At 37.9% G+C, this 17,500-nt stretch overlaps 2 protein-coding genes across 2 annotated transcripts in view; both read right to left on the reverse strand.

Moving 5' to 3' along the window:
- The window catches only part of L (zinc finger protein Lobe), a 792,548-nt gene that overhangs the window by 669,762 nt on the left and 105,286 nt on the right, over nucleotides 1-17,500 (reverse strand). The window contains exon 3 of the mRNA XM_067117901.1: nucleotides 10,700-11,144. The gene's annotated coding sequence lies outside the window, so the exon portion shown is untranslated. The remainder of the gene's footprint in view (nucleotides 1-10,699; nucleotides 11,145-17,500) is intronic.
- LOC136843087 (uncharacterized) overlaps nucleotides 17,082-17,500 on the reverse strand; it is a 480-nt gene continuing 61 nt past the window's right edge. Inside the window, exon 1 of the mRNA XM_067111053.1 lies at nucleotides 17,082-17,500. This exon is cut by the window's right edge and continues 61 nt beyond it. Coding sequence (XP_066967154.1) covers nucleotides 17,082-17,500 — 419 coding nt within the window.

Here is a 17,500-nt window from a genome sequence, read left to right on the forward strand (position 1 = left end):
ACAGAAGCCCAGCAGTAAAACAATTCTCTCTTTTATCTCCTCCTCGAATAAATCTAAATAAGTGAAGAATAAATATGGATCCTTCTCCCTGTCGACAAGCGGGGAAGGGGAGTGGGAAGGGAACACAAGAGTTAGAGAGGAGGAGGAGGAGGAGGAGGAGGAGGAGGAAAGAGGAGGAGGGGGAGGGAGGGGGGGATTCAGGGAGGCTACTAGCTAGCATGGGCTGTTCTCCCTCAGGGGACCCCACTTCTTACAGCGAGTCTACATCAAGCCCAGCTTCCACTCCCTTGACAATTAAAACCCATTTCACAGTTTCATATTTTCCTGGCATTTTCAAGCGATAATGCCGGCAATTTGAGTTCCTATTAGGTAGCTCCCCGTCTCCATGGAAACCGGGAGTCCCCGGGGATGCGGAGCTGTGCCGAGGGCTGGATATGATTAATATGAGTCTGTCCCAGGAGAGTCGCCCGTGCTCAGACGCCATCATGGGAAAGCCAGAGAGAGAGAGAGAGAGAGAGGGAGAGAGAGAAAGAGAAAGAGAGAGAGAGTGTGTGTGTGTGTGTATGTGAGTGAGAGAGAAAGAGGGAGAGGGAATCCGTGCGCGCGCCAAGGTAGGACCCCGTAGATACCTTGAACTAAACATGTACATACGCAGTCAAACATGCATACACAAACAAGCGCGCGCCACCACCACCATCATGCTTGCTGTAGCAAAGGGCCAGGCAGCCGTTGTATCTCGGCTACGTCCCCTTGCCAACGGCCGTGGGGCCTGGCTACAAAGGCCTCTGCAGTCGACTCCCAGTAACAAATAATCAAAATAATGATGTTAAACGCCTCTGCCAACGTAAATGAACAAGTTCATTCAATAACCAGATGCTAATTCAAGCTCTGTCTGGGTAAAAGACCATAGTGTGGGGAGTCCCAGGGACTACAACTTGAAACACCTAAAGGAAAACTTGCTAACCGGGCTGACTTCATTTGGACTTTGGTGCCTCACAGTATTTTCTGATAACGACAAATGTTGGCTGTTTCTGGGTGAAAACTCTTCAAGACGTGTTTAATCTGGGAATTTTGTTCAATGCAGATTTATGTCAAATTTTAACTTTTCATAAACAGGTACGAGATATCTTTTTAGTTTTCTGTGAAAGAAAAATATTGTGCCGGCTTTGTCTGTCCGTCAGCACTTTTTCTGTCCATCCTCAGATCTTAAAAACTACCGAGGCTAGAGGGCTGCAAATTGGTACGTTGATCATCCACCCTCCAATCATCAAACACCAAATCTGCTGCCCTCTAGCCTCAAAAGTTTTCATTTTATTTAAGGTTAAATTTAGCCATGATCGTGCATCTGGCAACGATATATGACAGGCCACTACCGGGCCGTGGTTAAAGTTTCATGGGCAGCGGCTCACACAGCATTATACCGAGACCACCGAAAGATAGATCTATTTTCGGTGGCCTTGATTATAAGCTGCACAGAAAACTCGATTGAGCTGAAGAAACTTCGCCGCATTTTTTATTTTTTTCATGGACAAGAATACAAATTCTTTCCGAAGGTCGTTATCGCCGTCATCGCCTCCTGCGCCGTCAGACACGAGCGGCGTCTGTGAAATTCCGCCATCGAAATTTCCCCAAAGGCAAACTAAGTAAAACAAGAGTACAGAATCCCGTAGAGTTTCCCACGAACTCCTCATCGCTCATTCGTCAGAAGAGCGACAAATTTTTTTTTTTTTTTTTTTTTTTTTAGTTATTGACACCAGCAGATAGCCCGTTCTTTGTTCCACATTGTGGTAAAAAGTCTTATTTGTATTTGTAATACTAACCGCTAGAGGGCATGACATGTCACTATTACGCTATAGAGAGTACAGAGACTTTTAAACTTTAAATTGCTTCTCCTGAAAAAAACAGCCATTTTTGAGTCATGTCACCCTTCCGGCAAATGAGCGTCATGATATATAAAACCGTCACGGCAAAGTACTTTGCAAGAGAAAGTTACTCAATACTCCAGCCAAGATGAAAATATGCCACTGTTATAAAAAACAGGAAAGACTTTTTAACACAAAAAAATAACAGTGAGAGGCATAAAAAAAATAAAAAAACAAACTTTTTAACATCAAAAAGAACGTCACGAGAGGCACAGGTCTGCACAGATATGAAGAGGCACTTACCGCAACACCAGTTTGCACTCTGGAGCAGTATTTCCTTGTCAGATTCAGAAGCTCTGCGATAAACCAACATCCACGGCTCATCAATTAGACACTTCATTCAGCGGATACGTAGCAACAAAATCCAAAAGTGAATAGTATGAAGGAAGCAGAGATAACAGAATTCACAAAGCCTACGTTATTTCGTCGAGTAACATAGTCTTGCAAATAAGCCGTGGACGACGTTGAAAAAAATAAGTTTGACAGTAGCTAAAAGAAAATTTTCTACAGGCGGTTGCACATTGGTCAAAAGTTCTTATCGGAATTTCTGGCGAGGCTAAATCATTTCCTCATCTGATCTGACTTCATCTTCATGAAAAACAGCAGAGACCATTCTCGAGTCACTGATACCAGTTATAATACCAAGCCTAAATATCTAGATTTAACAGTTGGTATCTTTTATCTCCTACTTATTTTTGTCATCACTGAACACGCGAAGTACGTTCACTAAGAAAATGAAAAACTTAAAAGAACCCGATATTTTACATAGTCGGGTTCTTTTCAGGTTTTTCATTTCCCTACTGAACGTAGTTCATGAGTAGGAAACAAATGGCAATCAGTATTAAATCCAGATATTGAGGCACAAGATGGAAGTTCGTAATTTAGATTGATTCATCGTAGTTCATCTCATTTCCTAACGATACCCCATCTCCATTAATAATTAATTAGTGTTTTCAACCGTAAATAGTGCTGTGATTTAACCATGAAGTAGTTTTGAAGTAAAATAACAGTCCGGATTGTGCCTTTATACATGCACGTATGTATATGTATGAGTATGCGTGCATATACTGTATATATGTATATATATATATATATATATATATATATATATATATATATATATATATATATATATATATATATATATATATATATATGTATGTATGTTTGTATGTATATATATACACACACATATATATAAAACCCAAACAGCCTATCCGCATTCCTCATGTAAACAATAAAAATATCTGAAATTGCATCTTTAACAAACAGTTACAGTAAAATAGAGACTTAGAAATTCAGGAAGAAAGTAATTATTCATTTTCTTGGGATCAGGATAATGAAAAATATATTTTTAAACTAAAATTAACTTCTTTAACATGGCCAGAACGAATTGCTCAGAGGCTATGCTGAAAAGCGTATTTTTGTTCTAAGAAAGATATCAGGATTGTGAGAAACTTGTATAGTTAATTTAGAATAGAATAGAATATAGAATTTAGGCCAAAGGCCAGGCGCTGGGACCTATGAGGTCATTCAGCGCTGAAAGGGAAATTAGCAGTAAGAAGGTCTGAAAGGTGTAACAGGAGGAAAACCTCGCAGTTGCACATGAAACAATTGTTAGAGAAGGTGGAAAGTCAGATAGAAGAAAGAGAACACGAACGGAGGTACAGTAAAAGGAAAGAAAGGGGTTGCAGCTAGGGGCCGAAGGGACGCTGCAAAGACCCTTAAGTAATGGCTGCAGTGCACCGCGTGAGTGTTTAATTACTGTAATTTATGAGTAAATGTCTTATACATAACCCAATTTATTTTAAGAAAAAGACTGATAAGAAATATTACGGAAAATTAAAATTACACAGAATGATTTAACTTACGTAAAACCACCGCAATTTAAGACATGCAATATTTGACCACACCAGAACAATAAATCAATACCTTGCTCATTCTGTCATTACAAGATAACCCAATTCCAGGAAACCATTCCGTAATTACAGGCAACCATTCCGTAATTAATCTCCTATTTGCCATACTATTAAAAGAACACAGTTCAAGGCAATCTAAAAGTAATCGATTCGTTCGTTATGCCATTTCAAGAATACTTAATTCAAAGCAACAGAGGAGTAATTACTTTAAAGTACCAAAAGATAAGATAATTCATATCATGACCAATCGAAGAACAAACAACGCACGGACATAAAATATCCTTAAAGGTTATAACAATAGACAAAAAAAATCGATGGTAAAAAAAGAATTTTAGTTTTCTGTAAAAGAAAACTGTTGCGCCGACTTTGTCTGGCCGTCCGTAGTTTTTTCTGTCCGCATTTTTTTCTGTCCGTACTATTTCTTTCCGCCCTCAGATCTTAAAAACTACTGAGGCTAGAGGGCTGCAAATTGGTATGTTGATCATTCACCCTCTAATCATCAAGCATACCAAAATGCAGCCCTCTAGCTTCAGTAGTTTTTATTTTGTTTAAGGTTAAAATTAGCATGATCGTGCTTCCGACAACGATATAGGATAGGCCACTACCGGGCCGTGGTTAAAGTTTCATGGGCCGCGGCTCATACACCATTAAAACGAGGCCACCGATCTGTTTTCGGTGGCCTTGATTATATGCTGTAGCGGCAGTACAGAAAACTCGATTGCGCCGAAGAAACTCCGACACATTTTTACTTATTTCTCTACGTTGCGGAAACGAGGAATTGCCGTACTCTGCCTGGACGCTATTTAGGCCTAAGCAGGAACCACAGGGCCTACAAGGATGGCAAAAGGATTATACCGAAGGATACGACCTACTGAGAGTGGGGAGACACTATTACCAATGGTAAAAGAGTAGTTGATTACAATGGGGGCAGACCCTTCTGCAAATTCTATGCAGTGAGTTTTGAAAATGATTTCCTCTTATCAATATACGAGACAAAGTGGTTTCGTTTACTAACAACAATGAACATCAATCTTCAAGTAATAATAATAATAATAATAATAATAATAATAATAATAATAATAATAATAATAATAATAATAATAATAATCTTCATCATCATCATCAAATGATAAAACCAACTCAAATCATTATATTAAAATCGAATGTGTATTAATATAAAGAACAACAACAACAACAACAACAACAACAACAATAATAATAATAATAATAATAATAATAATAATAATAATAATAATAATAATAATAATAATAACTAGAGCCTTGCCCATTTACCTTATAAAGTACTACAGCAAATAACGATACTTCATATCAGGAAAAAAATATTCTGAATAACCACACAGGTTATAATAACGGAACTATAAATATCTGAACTCGAGTAAACCTCCCAAAATGACAAATCATAATAAAAAAAACAATACAAAGGAAATATTGCAAACTAACTTTTAACGAGACGTGTGAAGGACTGAGCAATTAATAATCTGTAACACCTCCAGAAGTGTCAGTTTCAATCTAGAGTAAGGATATTGGGTGATGAGAGAACGTTGAAGAATTTTGAAACGACATACGAAGACATAACAAGTAAAAAATGCGACGAAGTTTCTGCGGCACAATCGAATTTCTGTACAGCCACTACAGCGTATAATCAAGGCCACCATAAATAGATCTATCTTTCGGTGGTCTCAGTTTAATGCTGTATGAGCCGCGGACCGTGAGACTTTAACCACGGCTTGGTGGTGGCCTAGCCTATGTTGTTGCCAGAAGCACGATTATGGCTAACTTTAACCTTAAATAAAATAAAAATTACTGAGGCTAGACGGCTGCAATTTGGCATGTTTGATGATTGGAGGGTGGATGAGCAACCTACCAATTTGCAGCCCTCTAACCTCAGTAGTTTTTAAGATCTAGGGCGGACAGAAAAAGCGCAGACAGAAAAAAGTGCGGACGGACAGAAAAGCCGGCACAATAGTTTTCTTTTACAGAAAACTAAAAAAACAGGTTAACCATACCACGCAGTAGGTCCGAACTGCCGAAAACTATACTGTAGCTGTATTTTTGGACAGCAGAAAATATTGCAGGTCTGGAACGGAAGAAAGTGCCTGAGTTTGTGCGCTACCTTCAAAACTAAATGGGAATATCCTTTATACTAGAAAAAAATTATGGCAGTTTTGTACTGGAAAAAATGGGTTAACCGCTTCGGGAAAATTATATAAAAGCCGTGAGGAAAAAGCAAGAGCTCTCGAACAGTAGAAAAACAAGTAAAAAATGCGCCGAAGTTTCTTCGGCACAATCGAGTTTTCTGTACAGCGTATAATCAAGGCCACCGAAAACAGAGCTATCTTTCGGTGGTCTCGGTTGAATGCTGTATGAGCCCCGGCCCATGAAACTTTAACCACGGCCCGTTGGTGGCATATTCTACATCGTTGCCAGACGCTAACTTTAACCTTAAATGAAATAAAAACTACTGAGGCTAGAGGGCTGCAATTTGGTATGTTAGATGATTGGAGAGTGGATGATCAACATGCCAATTTGCAGCCCTCTAGCCTCAGTAGTTTTTAAGATCTGAGGGCGGACAAGAAAAGTGCGGAGGACAGACAAAACAGGAACAATAGTTTTCTTTTCAGAAAACTAAAACGTTAGTTACCAACAATGACAAGCTACAATTAGCCTTACCAGCAACTGACGGCATTGTGGCACTGAGGTACAATTAGTCACAGATCACCGCACGTTTACAGTAATTATTTTTGGAATATGGAGGAATAAAAGAGAACTATGGAAAATCTTTCAACTTTATTTACTTTAAATGGTTTGGGCAGTTATTTCTAAAGTCGCAAAAATAATAAAAGAAAATTGAAATGACATCCAAATTTAGGAGAAATATTTAGTTACTGGCCTATAGGGGTTTCGGTAGTTTTGCCCAATAATAATAATAATAATAATAATAATAATAATAATAATAATAATAATAATAATAATAATAATAATAATAATAATAATAATAATCCCATGCCACACTAATTATTGGTAATCTTTGCTGTTTAATGGACAGAAAGCAAAATAAATTTTGTATTGTTTTAAAATCTTCCGGAATGTAGGGGAAAACAATGACAACGTTAAATATACAGCTAAAAAAAAGAAATTCCTACTGAACACTATTCATAAAATTATTCTCTTTTCATGGGAAAATGTAGAACGCTGTCAATCTAAGACTACTGTGAATATTTCAGGATCACTCCTATACAACTGGTACCATCACTAGATAATAGTTTGACACCCTTCTCCAAGTTTTGTATTTTTTGTTTTGCTCTATCGGAAATAATAATTTTCGGTGGTCAGAACTGATATTTTCATTAGCTTGTTGCGAATATTATTATTATTATTATTGTGTATTATTATTATTATTATTATTATTAATATATTATTATTCAGAAAATGAACTGTATTCATTTGGAACAAGCCCACAGGGACCATTGACTTGAAATTCACAAGCTTCCAAAGAATGTGGTGTTCATTAGGAAGAAGTAAGAGGAGGCACGAGGAAGTGAAAAAAAATAAAAAAAAATAAAAAAACTCTTTTATAAAAAAGAAAAAAATAAATTAATTAATATGTAAAAATGTATTGGTCCACTTTAAAGAACCAATAATGCAAATTTCAGACGATAAAAGGTTTGCCTGTCATTATTAAAACAAGACAGTTTTTGAAGTTGGCACTGTCCCATTTCACCAAACAATAGGAATGTGACCGTGAAGAGTAGGTCAAGGTCAGTTATACTTGGGTCAACTGAAAAGGTCAGGCAAGATTCTCTAACTGCCCGAGATGATTAACATCTGATGACAAAATGGAAAAAGAATATGAATAATAATACTGTCGAATGCAAAAATCACCAATGTTTGCAATAAGGTGGAAAACATCCATAACGGTTTTTTAGTTGATGTAACATCACCGAAATTGTTCATTACTGTAGTTGATGTTTACTTGAAAAAAAATTACATTTGAAGAACTTCTGTCGCGTATTTAATTCATTTGTCTTAAATTAGTTTCTTTCAAAAAAGGACTGGAATAAACACTGATGACGGAACACCTCGGGATTCTGTGAACAGTTTTTTCTAATAGTTTTAATATACGCTAGTAAATCTTCAACGCGCGGGTGTATGAGAGAGAGAGAGAGAGAGAGAGAGAGAGAGAGAGAGAGAGAGAGAGAGAGAGAGATCCATAATCAAAGCATGAAAACCTTCTTGTTCTTCCATGGTGCCAAGGCACCCTGGGAAGACGAAGAGCATAAAAAAAAGAAGAAAAAATCTCCCTTTAAGGTGACTGACTGAAGGGAGGGAGAGAGGGAGGAGAGCCGAAAGGTCCTCCCGCGGGACGACGACGTGGTGGCAGGAGGAGGAGGAGGAGGAGGGAGGAGGAGGAGGAGGAGGCGGAGGCAGCAGCAGCACGTCTGTAGCTGTAATAATTGCAAGAAAACACAGCGCGCGTTATATGCCCCGCCGGTGGGTACTTCTCGGAACTTTAATGCATAGCTAATGGACCATCTGAGATCGCGCCGACGAATTCAGAATCGATTAGGTCCTTCCTCGATTGGCGCTGAGGGGAAAGAAGGGTACTTGAAAATGCAGCCGTAGGATGAGAGAGAGAGAGAGAGAGAGAGAGAGAGAGAGAGAGAGAGAGAGAGAGAGGGGGGGAGGCCGACTCTGAAGACGTTGGGGAGGAGGAGGGTCTTGAGGACAGGAGAGGGGGGTGGGGGTGAATTGCCGCAATTTAGACACTACGTTACGTTGCCAAGAAAGGATTTTTATAAGGGAATAAGGCAAGGTAATGAGGTTACAAAAGGAACAGAGATATTAAAGCTTCTCTTCTACAAGTGAGATAGGATGAAATTTCACCAAAGAAGAGAGAGAGAGAGAGAGAGAGAGAGAGAGAGAGAGAGAGAGAGAGAGAGAGAGAGAGAGAGAGGTGGAGGGTAATACTCTATGAATCACTAGTCCATGCCATTATGAAAAGTCAATAATGATCATATGTACTAATATTTCCCGTATCATTTCACTTACACTAAAAAGACCCGCATGAAACCCTTCTCAGCTGCAGCCGTAACACAGTATAATTATTACTGACAGGTCAGTCAGCTAAATCTGACTGCTACAACGTGCTAGTGGGCTGTACTACCAGGTGACTGCTGCTCCAAGAAGTGCCAATGGCTCAGGGTTCCAATATACCTCATTCTAAGGAAAGAAAGCGCTAATAGAAGGTTGTGAACCCCTTGGGGAAGGAAAAATATCCGAAACGTGACATGAGCTTATCTCTTGAGGCCAACTGTTGCAATATTTCTGCCTAGGAAATTCATTCTCGCCACCCTGCGAAGAGTGAGAGCACATCAAATGGCTGGGCATGGGGTTTGCAGCTACATACCCAGTATATTTTTTTTGCAAAAAGGGGAAATGTAAAGGGCAATGGGTGAGAAGGAGATGACGACCTAGAAAAGGCAGGATAGATAGCGTGAAAGAGATACTGAATAGAAGCATCGCCATCCAGGTAGCGAGATTGTTTTTCAAGAGCAGAGGTAAATGGTGCAGTGTGTGTTGAGGGGTTCGGCCGAGCTGCTTATGAGACTTCTCTTTTAGGTGTATGAGGCAGTTACTGTTGCGGAAGCTTTCAGCACTGCAGCTCATCCACAATCAGCAGTTTAGGCATGAATGTGGTAGAGATCGTAGACATTTCTTTTTCTGTTCTTTTCTGTTTGTAGCTTAATGTTGGAAACAGCTTAATGTTATATAATATATATATATATATATATATATATATATATATATATATATATATATATATATATATATATATATATATATATATATATATATATATATAAGACAAAAGCATCAACCACTGTAATAAGTTTTCCATCATGAAAAACAAACCTGCGCTCTTCTGAGGGACGAAGAAAAATATATCAAACTTTAAACTAAAAATAAGAACAAAGAAAGAGCCTAAAAATACTTGTGCAACCACAGGAGGGAAACTTAAGGATTAACAACGTCTCCCAATAGCAATATAAAAGTGCTGGGAGACCGTCACGGTCGAAAATCAATGCCACGAAAATGTTGTTATCGGTTTTCGAAATGTGCTTTTTTAAATATTAATCTCGGCCTGTCGAAGAAACCGCTTGTAATTCAAGTTATGTCTCAGATAAAAGCATACGAAGTCTACGCAAAGAACCTGTAGGATATTCAGCAATAAATGTATCTCTAATATAACAAAAGCTAAGAGGGGAAAATATATAGGAAAGTAAGCAAGTACTGTGGATAAGTATCTACGTTCAAATAAGATAGCTCGCTGTTACTTCAAACCCTCATGCATTTCTCATACAGCTCAATTTAAGTCAGAAAATGCTCGTTTCGAAAAAAATCTGCAATTTCCCTCCCAAAATTTGACACCCCAAAAATCATAAATAAAACTTCCTCAAAGAAAAATAAGACACTCAAACCCTCATGCATTTCTCATATATCTCAATTTAAATACCAAAAGACTTTCGACAAAACCTACAATTTCCTTATCAAAATTTGCCCCCCCAAAAAAATCTTAAATAAAACTTCCTCAAAGAAAAAAAAAAAGACACTCAAACGAATTTGAGAGTAACTACAAACCCTCAATTTAAACCACAAAAGGCTTATTTTGAAAAAAATCTGCAATTTCCTCATCAAAATTGGCCACCCCCCAAAAAAAACTCATCCATAAAAATTCCACAAAGAAACAGAGAAATATTCAAAATCTCCCCGACGACATCTTCTACACCAGCAACCAACAACGTCACCAGAATCCGCGCCATATTGGTCTGTACTCACGTGGCTTTCGAAGATCTGGAAGTTCCGAGAGGGGTCTCGTGTTCGGGAAGAGGCCCGCCCCCGGGTCTGGAGGCGTGCCCGAGACCGCGGTCGAGGACGAGGTCGAGGAGGGGGGGTGGTGGTGGTGGTGACCCTTTTTGGAGGAGGTGGTCACAGCCGTGGTGGTGGTGGTGGTATTGTCGCAGGTAGCAGCAGCAGGTGAATCGACGCTGCTGTTCCTCCTGCCTTTCGAGTCCTTGCCCGAGGAGGAGGAGGAGGAGGTTTTGGCGACGGAGGAACTACTTCCTCCTCCTCGTCCTCCTCTTTTCTCCTCCTCCTACCTCGACTTCCATCTCACTGGCGTTGTTGGAGGTCCCGCTCTCTCCGTCCAGTTCCAGGACGTTCGGCAGAGACTTTCGGGAGGGCTTTTTGGAGTCCTCATCAACCATCCCGTTTGTACACGTTTCTGAAATGGACGTCAAGTCGTCATGAAAGCACATTATTTAATAATTTTCTATAAAATTATTTTTTTTATTTCATGTAGCAAAACTGCTGTCATATGTCAAAGTATTACTTGAGGGATCCCTGAACGTGAAATCCCTTATATATATATATATATATATATATATATATATATATATATATATATATATATATATATATATATATATATATATATATATATACACACATATATATATATGTGTGTGTATATGTGTGTGTGTATATATATATGTATATATATATATATATATATATATATATATATATATATATATATATATATATATATATATATATATATATATATATATATATATATATAAGCCAGAAAAATACATCAATTACTTTCTTCTAAAGAATGCATAGTTATCAAACGTTTAGACGCTACTTCTTCCACTTGATCCATCAATATCATCACTTAAAAGGCATGGCAACAGTGGCAACGAAATTTCAGCTATAAAATATTTCTAAGGAGGTATGACAATTATCATTTTCAATTATCCGAAATGTTCTTCATTTCCAAAAAAAACAATTGGTTCCCTAAAACTAGGTGATAGGGCGGAAACAACTTTAAAAAATAAAATACTGTAAATAAATAAAAATAAAAAAAACTTCCTGCTGCGAAAAGCATTCAAACCGTTTACAAAAATCCAAACTGCAGTAGCAAATGAACGTTAATATATAGCGGATTGAAAACGGAAACTGAGAGAGAGAGAGAGAGAGAGAGAGAGAGAGAGAGAGAGAGAGAGAGAGAGAGAGAGAGAGAGAGAGCATTAACCTGCTATTTAAATCTGAACATAATTAAGGAATTACCAGTCTCGAGAAAATTGGAATTCTGATGATCTCCTTTAATAAGTATTAACATCCTGTTGACAAAATGAAAAGGCCAAAAATGGTAATAATCAGGAAAATAATCCATGTAATAATGAATACGAAATAAAGAACACGAAGTAAAAAACAGCAAAGGAAAGATTAAGGGGAAAAAGTTGATGATTTCAGGAACGGATAGCAATATTTTAAATTCTCCAGTTAAACCATTCTTAGTTTTCTGTAAAAGAAAACTATTGAGCCGGCTTTGTTTGTAAGTCCGCACTTTTTCTGTCCGCCCTCAGATCTTAAAAACTACTGAGGTTAGAGAGCTGCAAATTGGTAAGTTGATCACCCACCCTCCATTCATCAAACATACCAAATTGCAGCCCTCTAGCCTTTGTAGTTTTTATTTTATTTAAGGTTCAAGCTAGTCATAATCGTGCATCTGGCAACGATATAAGTACCAACAACATAGGCCACCACCGGACCGTGGCTGAGTTTCATGGGCCACGGCTAAGAGTTTTGTGGGCCGTGGCTGAGGCCAGCACCGAAAAGAAAACTCGATTGCGCCGAAGAAACTTCGGCGCATTTTTTCCTTGTTAAATAAAGAAACCAGTACTTTACATACACGCACGTTAATGGCTTGCCATCGTAGAACTCTGAACTGACATAGTAAAACCGCATAAACTGACGTAGTAAATACGTATGAACTGACAAAATAAAACTGTATAAAGTGACACAGTATAACAGTATGAACTGACACAGTAATGTTATAATTTGACAAAGTTAAACTTTATAAACTGACATAGTAAAACTGTACAAACTGGCATAATGAAACTGTATACCTGTATACAATAACACAGTATAACCGTATGAACTGACATAATAAAACTATAATTTGACAAAGTAAAGCTGTATAAACTGACATGGTATAAAACTGTACAAATTAGCATCATAAAACTGTATACACTGGCACAGTATAACCGCATGGACTGACATAGTAAAACTATGACTAGACACAGTAAAACTATAAATCGACATAGTAAAACTGTACGAACTGAGTTTTACTCATAGTAAATTTCAACATTAAATAAATACCTTAAATAATGAAATAAAGAGGTATTTAAATCTTTGCTATCATGATGGGAATGAGCAGGAACTCATCAAAAGCGGAGAGCTGCTCTCTAGAAATTTTCAAAAATTATTAAACAAATTACTGCCAAGATTACTCTCTAGATTCGCATCCTTGTCGCCATATTGAATTTTAATGAAGGTAGGACTCTGAATCAACCACCTTTAAAGTCTAAGGACTAACAGGCATGGAATTTGTAAAAATAAATATATAAATACATAAATTAAATAAATATTTAATTAAGTGAAATAAATAAAAATAAAAACATACACAAACTCAAATAAATAATCGACCACAAAAGTGCAAGGTTGCAGTACTGACGATAAATCCACCCACTCTGAATGAATTTTACAAAGAAACAAGTAAAAAATGCGCCGAAGTTTCTTCGGCGCAATCGAGTTTTCTGTACAGCCGCTACAGCGTATAATCAAGGGCACCGAAAACAGATCTATCTTTCGGTGGTCTCGGTATAATGTTGTATGAGCCGCGGCCCATGAAACTTTAACCACGGCCCAGTGGCGGCCTATCCTATATTGTTGCCAGAAGCACGATTATGGCTAACTTTAACCTTAAACAAAATAAAAACTACTGAGGCTAGAGGGCTTAGTTTTTAAGATCTGAGGGCGGACAGAGAAAAGTGCAGACGGACAGACAAAGCCGCCACAATAGTTTTCTTTTACAGAAAACTAAAATAATGGAAATAATTAATAATAATTTGATGAAAATAATTTATAATAAACTAATGAAAATTAAAAAATTAAAATAATGAAATCAAATAAAATTCAAATTAAAAATACGTCAATGCACGAAAGTAGAACGGAGGACCCACTTTTTGTAGCAGCGAATAAATACATAGAAACAAACGCATTCCCAGCTGTCCTCTATATTGTACATAGAAGTGGGTCCCCGTGGTGGGTAGTGCCGTCAGTGCACCTCATGTGGTGCACTGTAGGCATTACTTAAGGGTCTTTGCAGTGTCCCTTCGGCCCCTAACTGCAACCCCTTTCGTTCATTTACTGTACTTCCTTTCATATTCCCTTTCTTTCATCTTACTTTCCACCCTCCCTAACAACTGATTCATATTGCAACTGCCAGGTTTTCCTCCTGTTACACCTTTAAAACCTTTTACTGTCAATTTCCATTTCAGCGCTGAATGACCTCATAGGTCCCAGTGCTTGGCATTTGGCCGAAATTCTATATTCAATTCAATTCATAGAAGTTGGGTATTTTCCATTTGATAAAATACCTTGAAACTAGAAACAAAGTAACTGCCACCCGACAGGATTATAAAATACTAAGGATTCTTTCTTCAAAGATTTCTGTAAAAAGCTGAAATGTTTTTACTCTTGAAGGAAAAAAGATGGGAAATAAAGATTATGCATTTTCGAAGCAACACGTGAGGGCATAAAAAGAATTTGCGGTCTGAGAAAAGTTTTTGTCATGGTCGAATTAATCTTGGCAATGCATCATACTCTACCTAATAATCAACATATCCGTTCGCCATGTAATCTGTAAGTGAAAAATGAGACATAGATAAAGGAGAGAGAGAGAGAGAGAGAGAGAGAGAGAGAGAGAGAGAGAGAGAGAGAGAGACATTTCCAATTTGATTTCTGACCTGCACTAAAGACAGTGAGAAGGGAGAATGAAAAATTTTGTTTTCTACATCGGATTGAGAGAGAGAGAGAGAGAGAGAGAGAGAGAGAGAGAGAGAGAGAGAGAGAGAGAGAGCTCTTTCAACTTTACTGTCCTTCTTAACTGAACTAAAGACAGTGAGAAGGAGAGAATGAAAAATTTTATTTCCTACATCGGATTGAGAGAGAGAGAGAGAGAGAGAGAGAGAGAGAGAGAGAGAGACCTTTTAAGAAAGACAGAGAGAGAGAGAGAAGACAATTTTATTTCTTTAACTAAACTAAAGACAGTGAGAAGAGAGAATGAAACAATTTTTACTTAAAAGAAAGTGAGAAATAAAATATGCCGGTTTGAAGAGAGAGAGAGAGAGAGAGAGAGAGAGAGAGAGAGAGAGAGAGAGAGAGAGAGAGAGAGAGAATTTTCACATTCATTTCTTAACTGGACTAAAGAAAGTGAGAAATAAAATGAAAAATTTTGTTTCCTATGTCGGTTTGGAGAGAGAGAGAGAGAGAGAGAGAGAGAGAGAGAGAGAGAGAGAGAGAGAGAGAGAGAACATTTTCACATTCATTTCTTAACTGAACTAAAGACAGTGAGAAATAGAATAAAAAATTTTGTTTCCCTATGTCGGTTTTGAAGAGAGAGAGAGAGAGAGAGAGAGAGAGGTAGCAAGCACCAGCAGGTGGGGTGAGGAGGGTAGGGGCGATAATGGCGCGCGAGGTTTCACAACCACAAGTGATAGACCTCATGAGACTGCAAGCACCTTCCCATGTGCTAATTGACCCTAGGGAAATGCACACTAATGCTTCTGTTTGCATAATGACTAACCGCTACTAGAAGAGGGGAAGCAATTAAATCGGCCAAAACCAAAGCCAAAGCCAAAGCCACTCCCTGCCGGCGTTCGAGTCTGCCGCGAGTTAACCAAAATTGAAATCAGAACGGGAAATCATTTAGATTTTGAAAAATAAGTTTTTGAGTTAAAAATGGAATCGGCGTCAGGGGAATGATTCCTGTGTTAGAGAAAAGAATGTTGAAATGCAATAATCTAAACGAATATAAGACAGAGGAATTATTTTGATGTTACGGAGAAGTGTTCTAGGTCAATCATAAAATCAAAGTCATGGAGATGGATTCCTAGAATTAAAAAATTATTCTATTAAATATGAAAAGAATAAAAAAAAATTGCACCGGGTAACAATGGTAATCATAACAGGAACACTTGAATGCTAATCAATTGACAGAAATGCCTTTGAGCTTAAAGGTCTAATCGCTATAATCACAAACGTACAAAGATCTAAAATTAATCACATACATCTGTTATTCATGCGCAACAAACGTTCGAGCAGAAGAATCTCGTATTACAACAATAATAACCTCGGTAATTCAAAAGTCATCATTGTCTACTTAGACTTCACACATCCAAAAAAATTCTGTATGACCAACAATCGTTGGAATCAAAGTCACTCCAGTTACTACGACACTTTCCGATAAAATATTACACGCCATTCAAGTGGCAACATTGTAAGATTGACTGACTGAGCACTCAGTGAATAAGTCATCAGTTCAGAGTGACAATGATTTCAAGCCGTTTCGAAACTGACAACAAAAATACAACACTTTTAGCAATTTTATAAAAGGTTCCGGTTACACGCAGGACGCTTGCAATGCAAAATTTTTTTTTTCATTATAATGTTTTGCTTTGCATTATGCAGAACTATTGTATAACGACCGTACAAGAAAATGTCAGATTACAAAATCTTATAAACCTTTGGCTATGGAGAGATATAAAGCAAACGTTCTAATTTGCGCGTGCTAATAAAAGAAGACATGCATTCTCCTTTTACTCAAGGCAGCCTTCATCAAAAGAAAAAGAGAAAGAACGCTCGTTATGAAATATCCTAAGAAGTCTGGTGGTGGAATCTCCATCAACCCTTTCACTGCGATGAATGGCTGTAGTCGCGTTACGGTTTGTAACACTTCCCTGCATGTTCGTTCTCGAGCGAAAGGGTCTTGTCCTCCAAAACTTGCTGTTCCATCCTCTACTTGTAAAAGTGTCCTGTGTACGATTGCATCTCCTTTCTTTTTCCAGTTCCTGTCTCTGCATCTCCTTCTTTTCTTTTTTCCAGATCCTTTCTCTGCATCTCCTTCTTTTCTTTTTCCAGTTCCTTTCTCCGCATCTCCTATTCTTTTTCCAGATCCTTTCTCTGCATCTCCTTTCTTTTCCAGTTTTCCAGATCCTTCTTTTCTTTTTCCAGATCCATCTGCATCTCTTCTTTCTTTTTCCAGTTCCTTTCTCCGCATCTCTCTATTTCTTTTCTCCTTCTGCATCTCCTATTCTTTTTCCAGTTCCTTTCTCTGCATCTCCTTCTTTTCTTTTTCCAGTTCCTTTCTCTGCATCTCCTTCTTTTCTTTTTCCAGTTCCTTTCTCTGCGTTTCCTCCTGTTCTTTTTCCAGTTCCTTTCTCTGCATCGTCTCCATTTCTTTTTCCAGTTTCTTTCCCTGCATTTCCTCATTTTCTTTTTCCTTTCTATTTTCTTGAAGAGCATTTTCTAGATTACGAACTCGTTTGGTTAAGCTGACATTCAGCAGCGTCAGATTCTTCCTCTTCTCTCTTTCGAGACGAACTTTTCCCTGGAACGCTTGAATTTTTCCGTTATATTCATCATCATCGAATTTCTGCTTCTTAATGTTGTCCAGTATGTTGCCTGTTAGAGCGTTAGCCAATCCACAAACAGCAACCAGAATCAAAT

The sequence above is a fragment of the Macrobrachium rosenbergii genome, chromosome 2, assembly GCF_040412425.1.
Source record: "Macrobrachium rosenbergii isolate ZJJX-2024 chromosome 2, ASM4041242v1, whole genome shotgun sequence".
NCBI classification, from domain to species: domain Eukaryota; kingdom Metazoa; phylum Arthropoda; class Malacostraca; order Decapoda; family Palaemonidae; genus Macrobrachium; species Macrobrachium rosenbergii.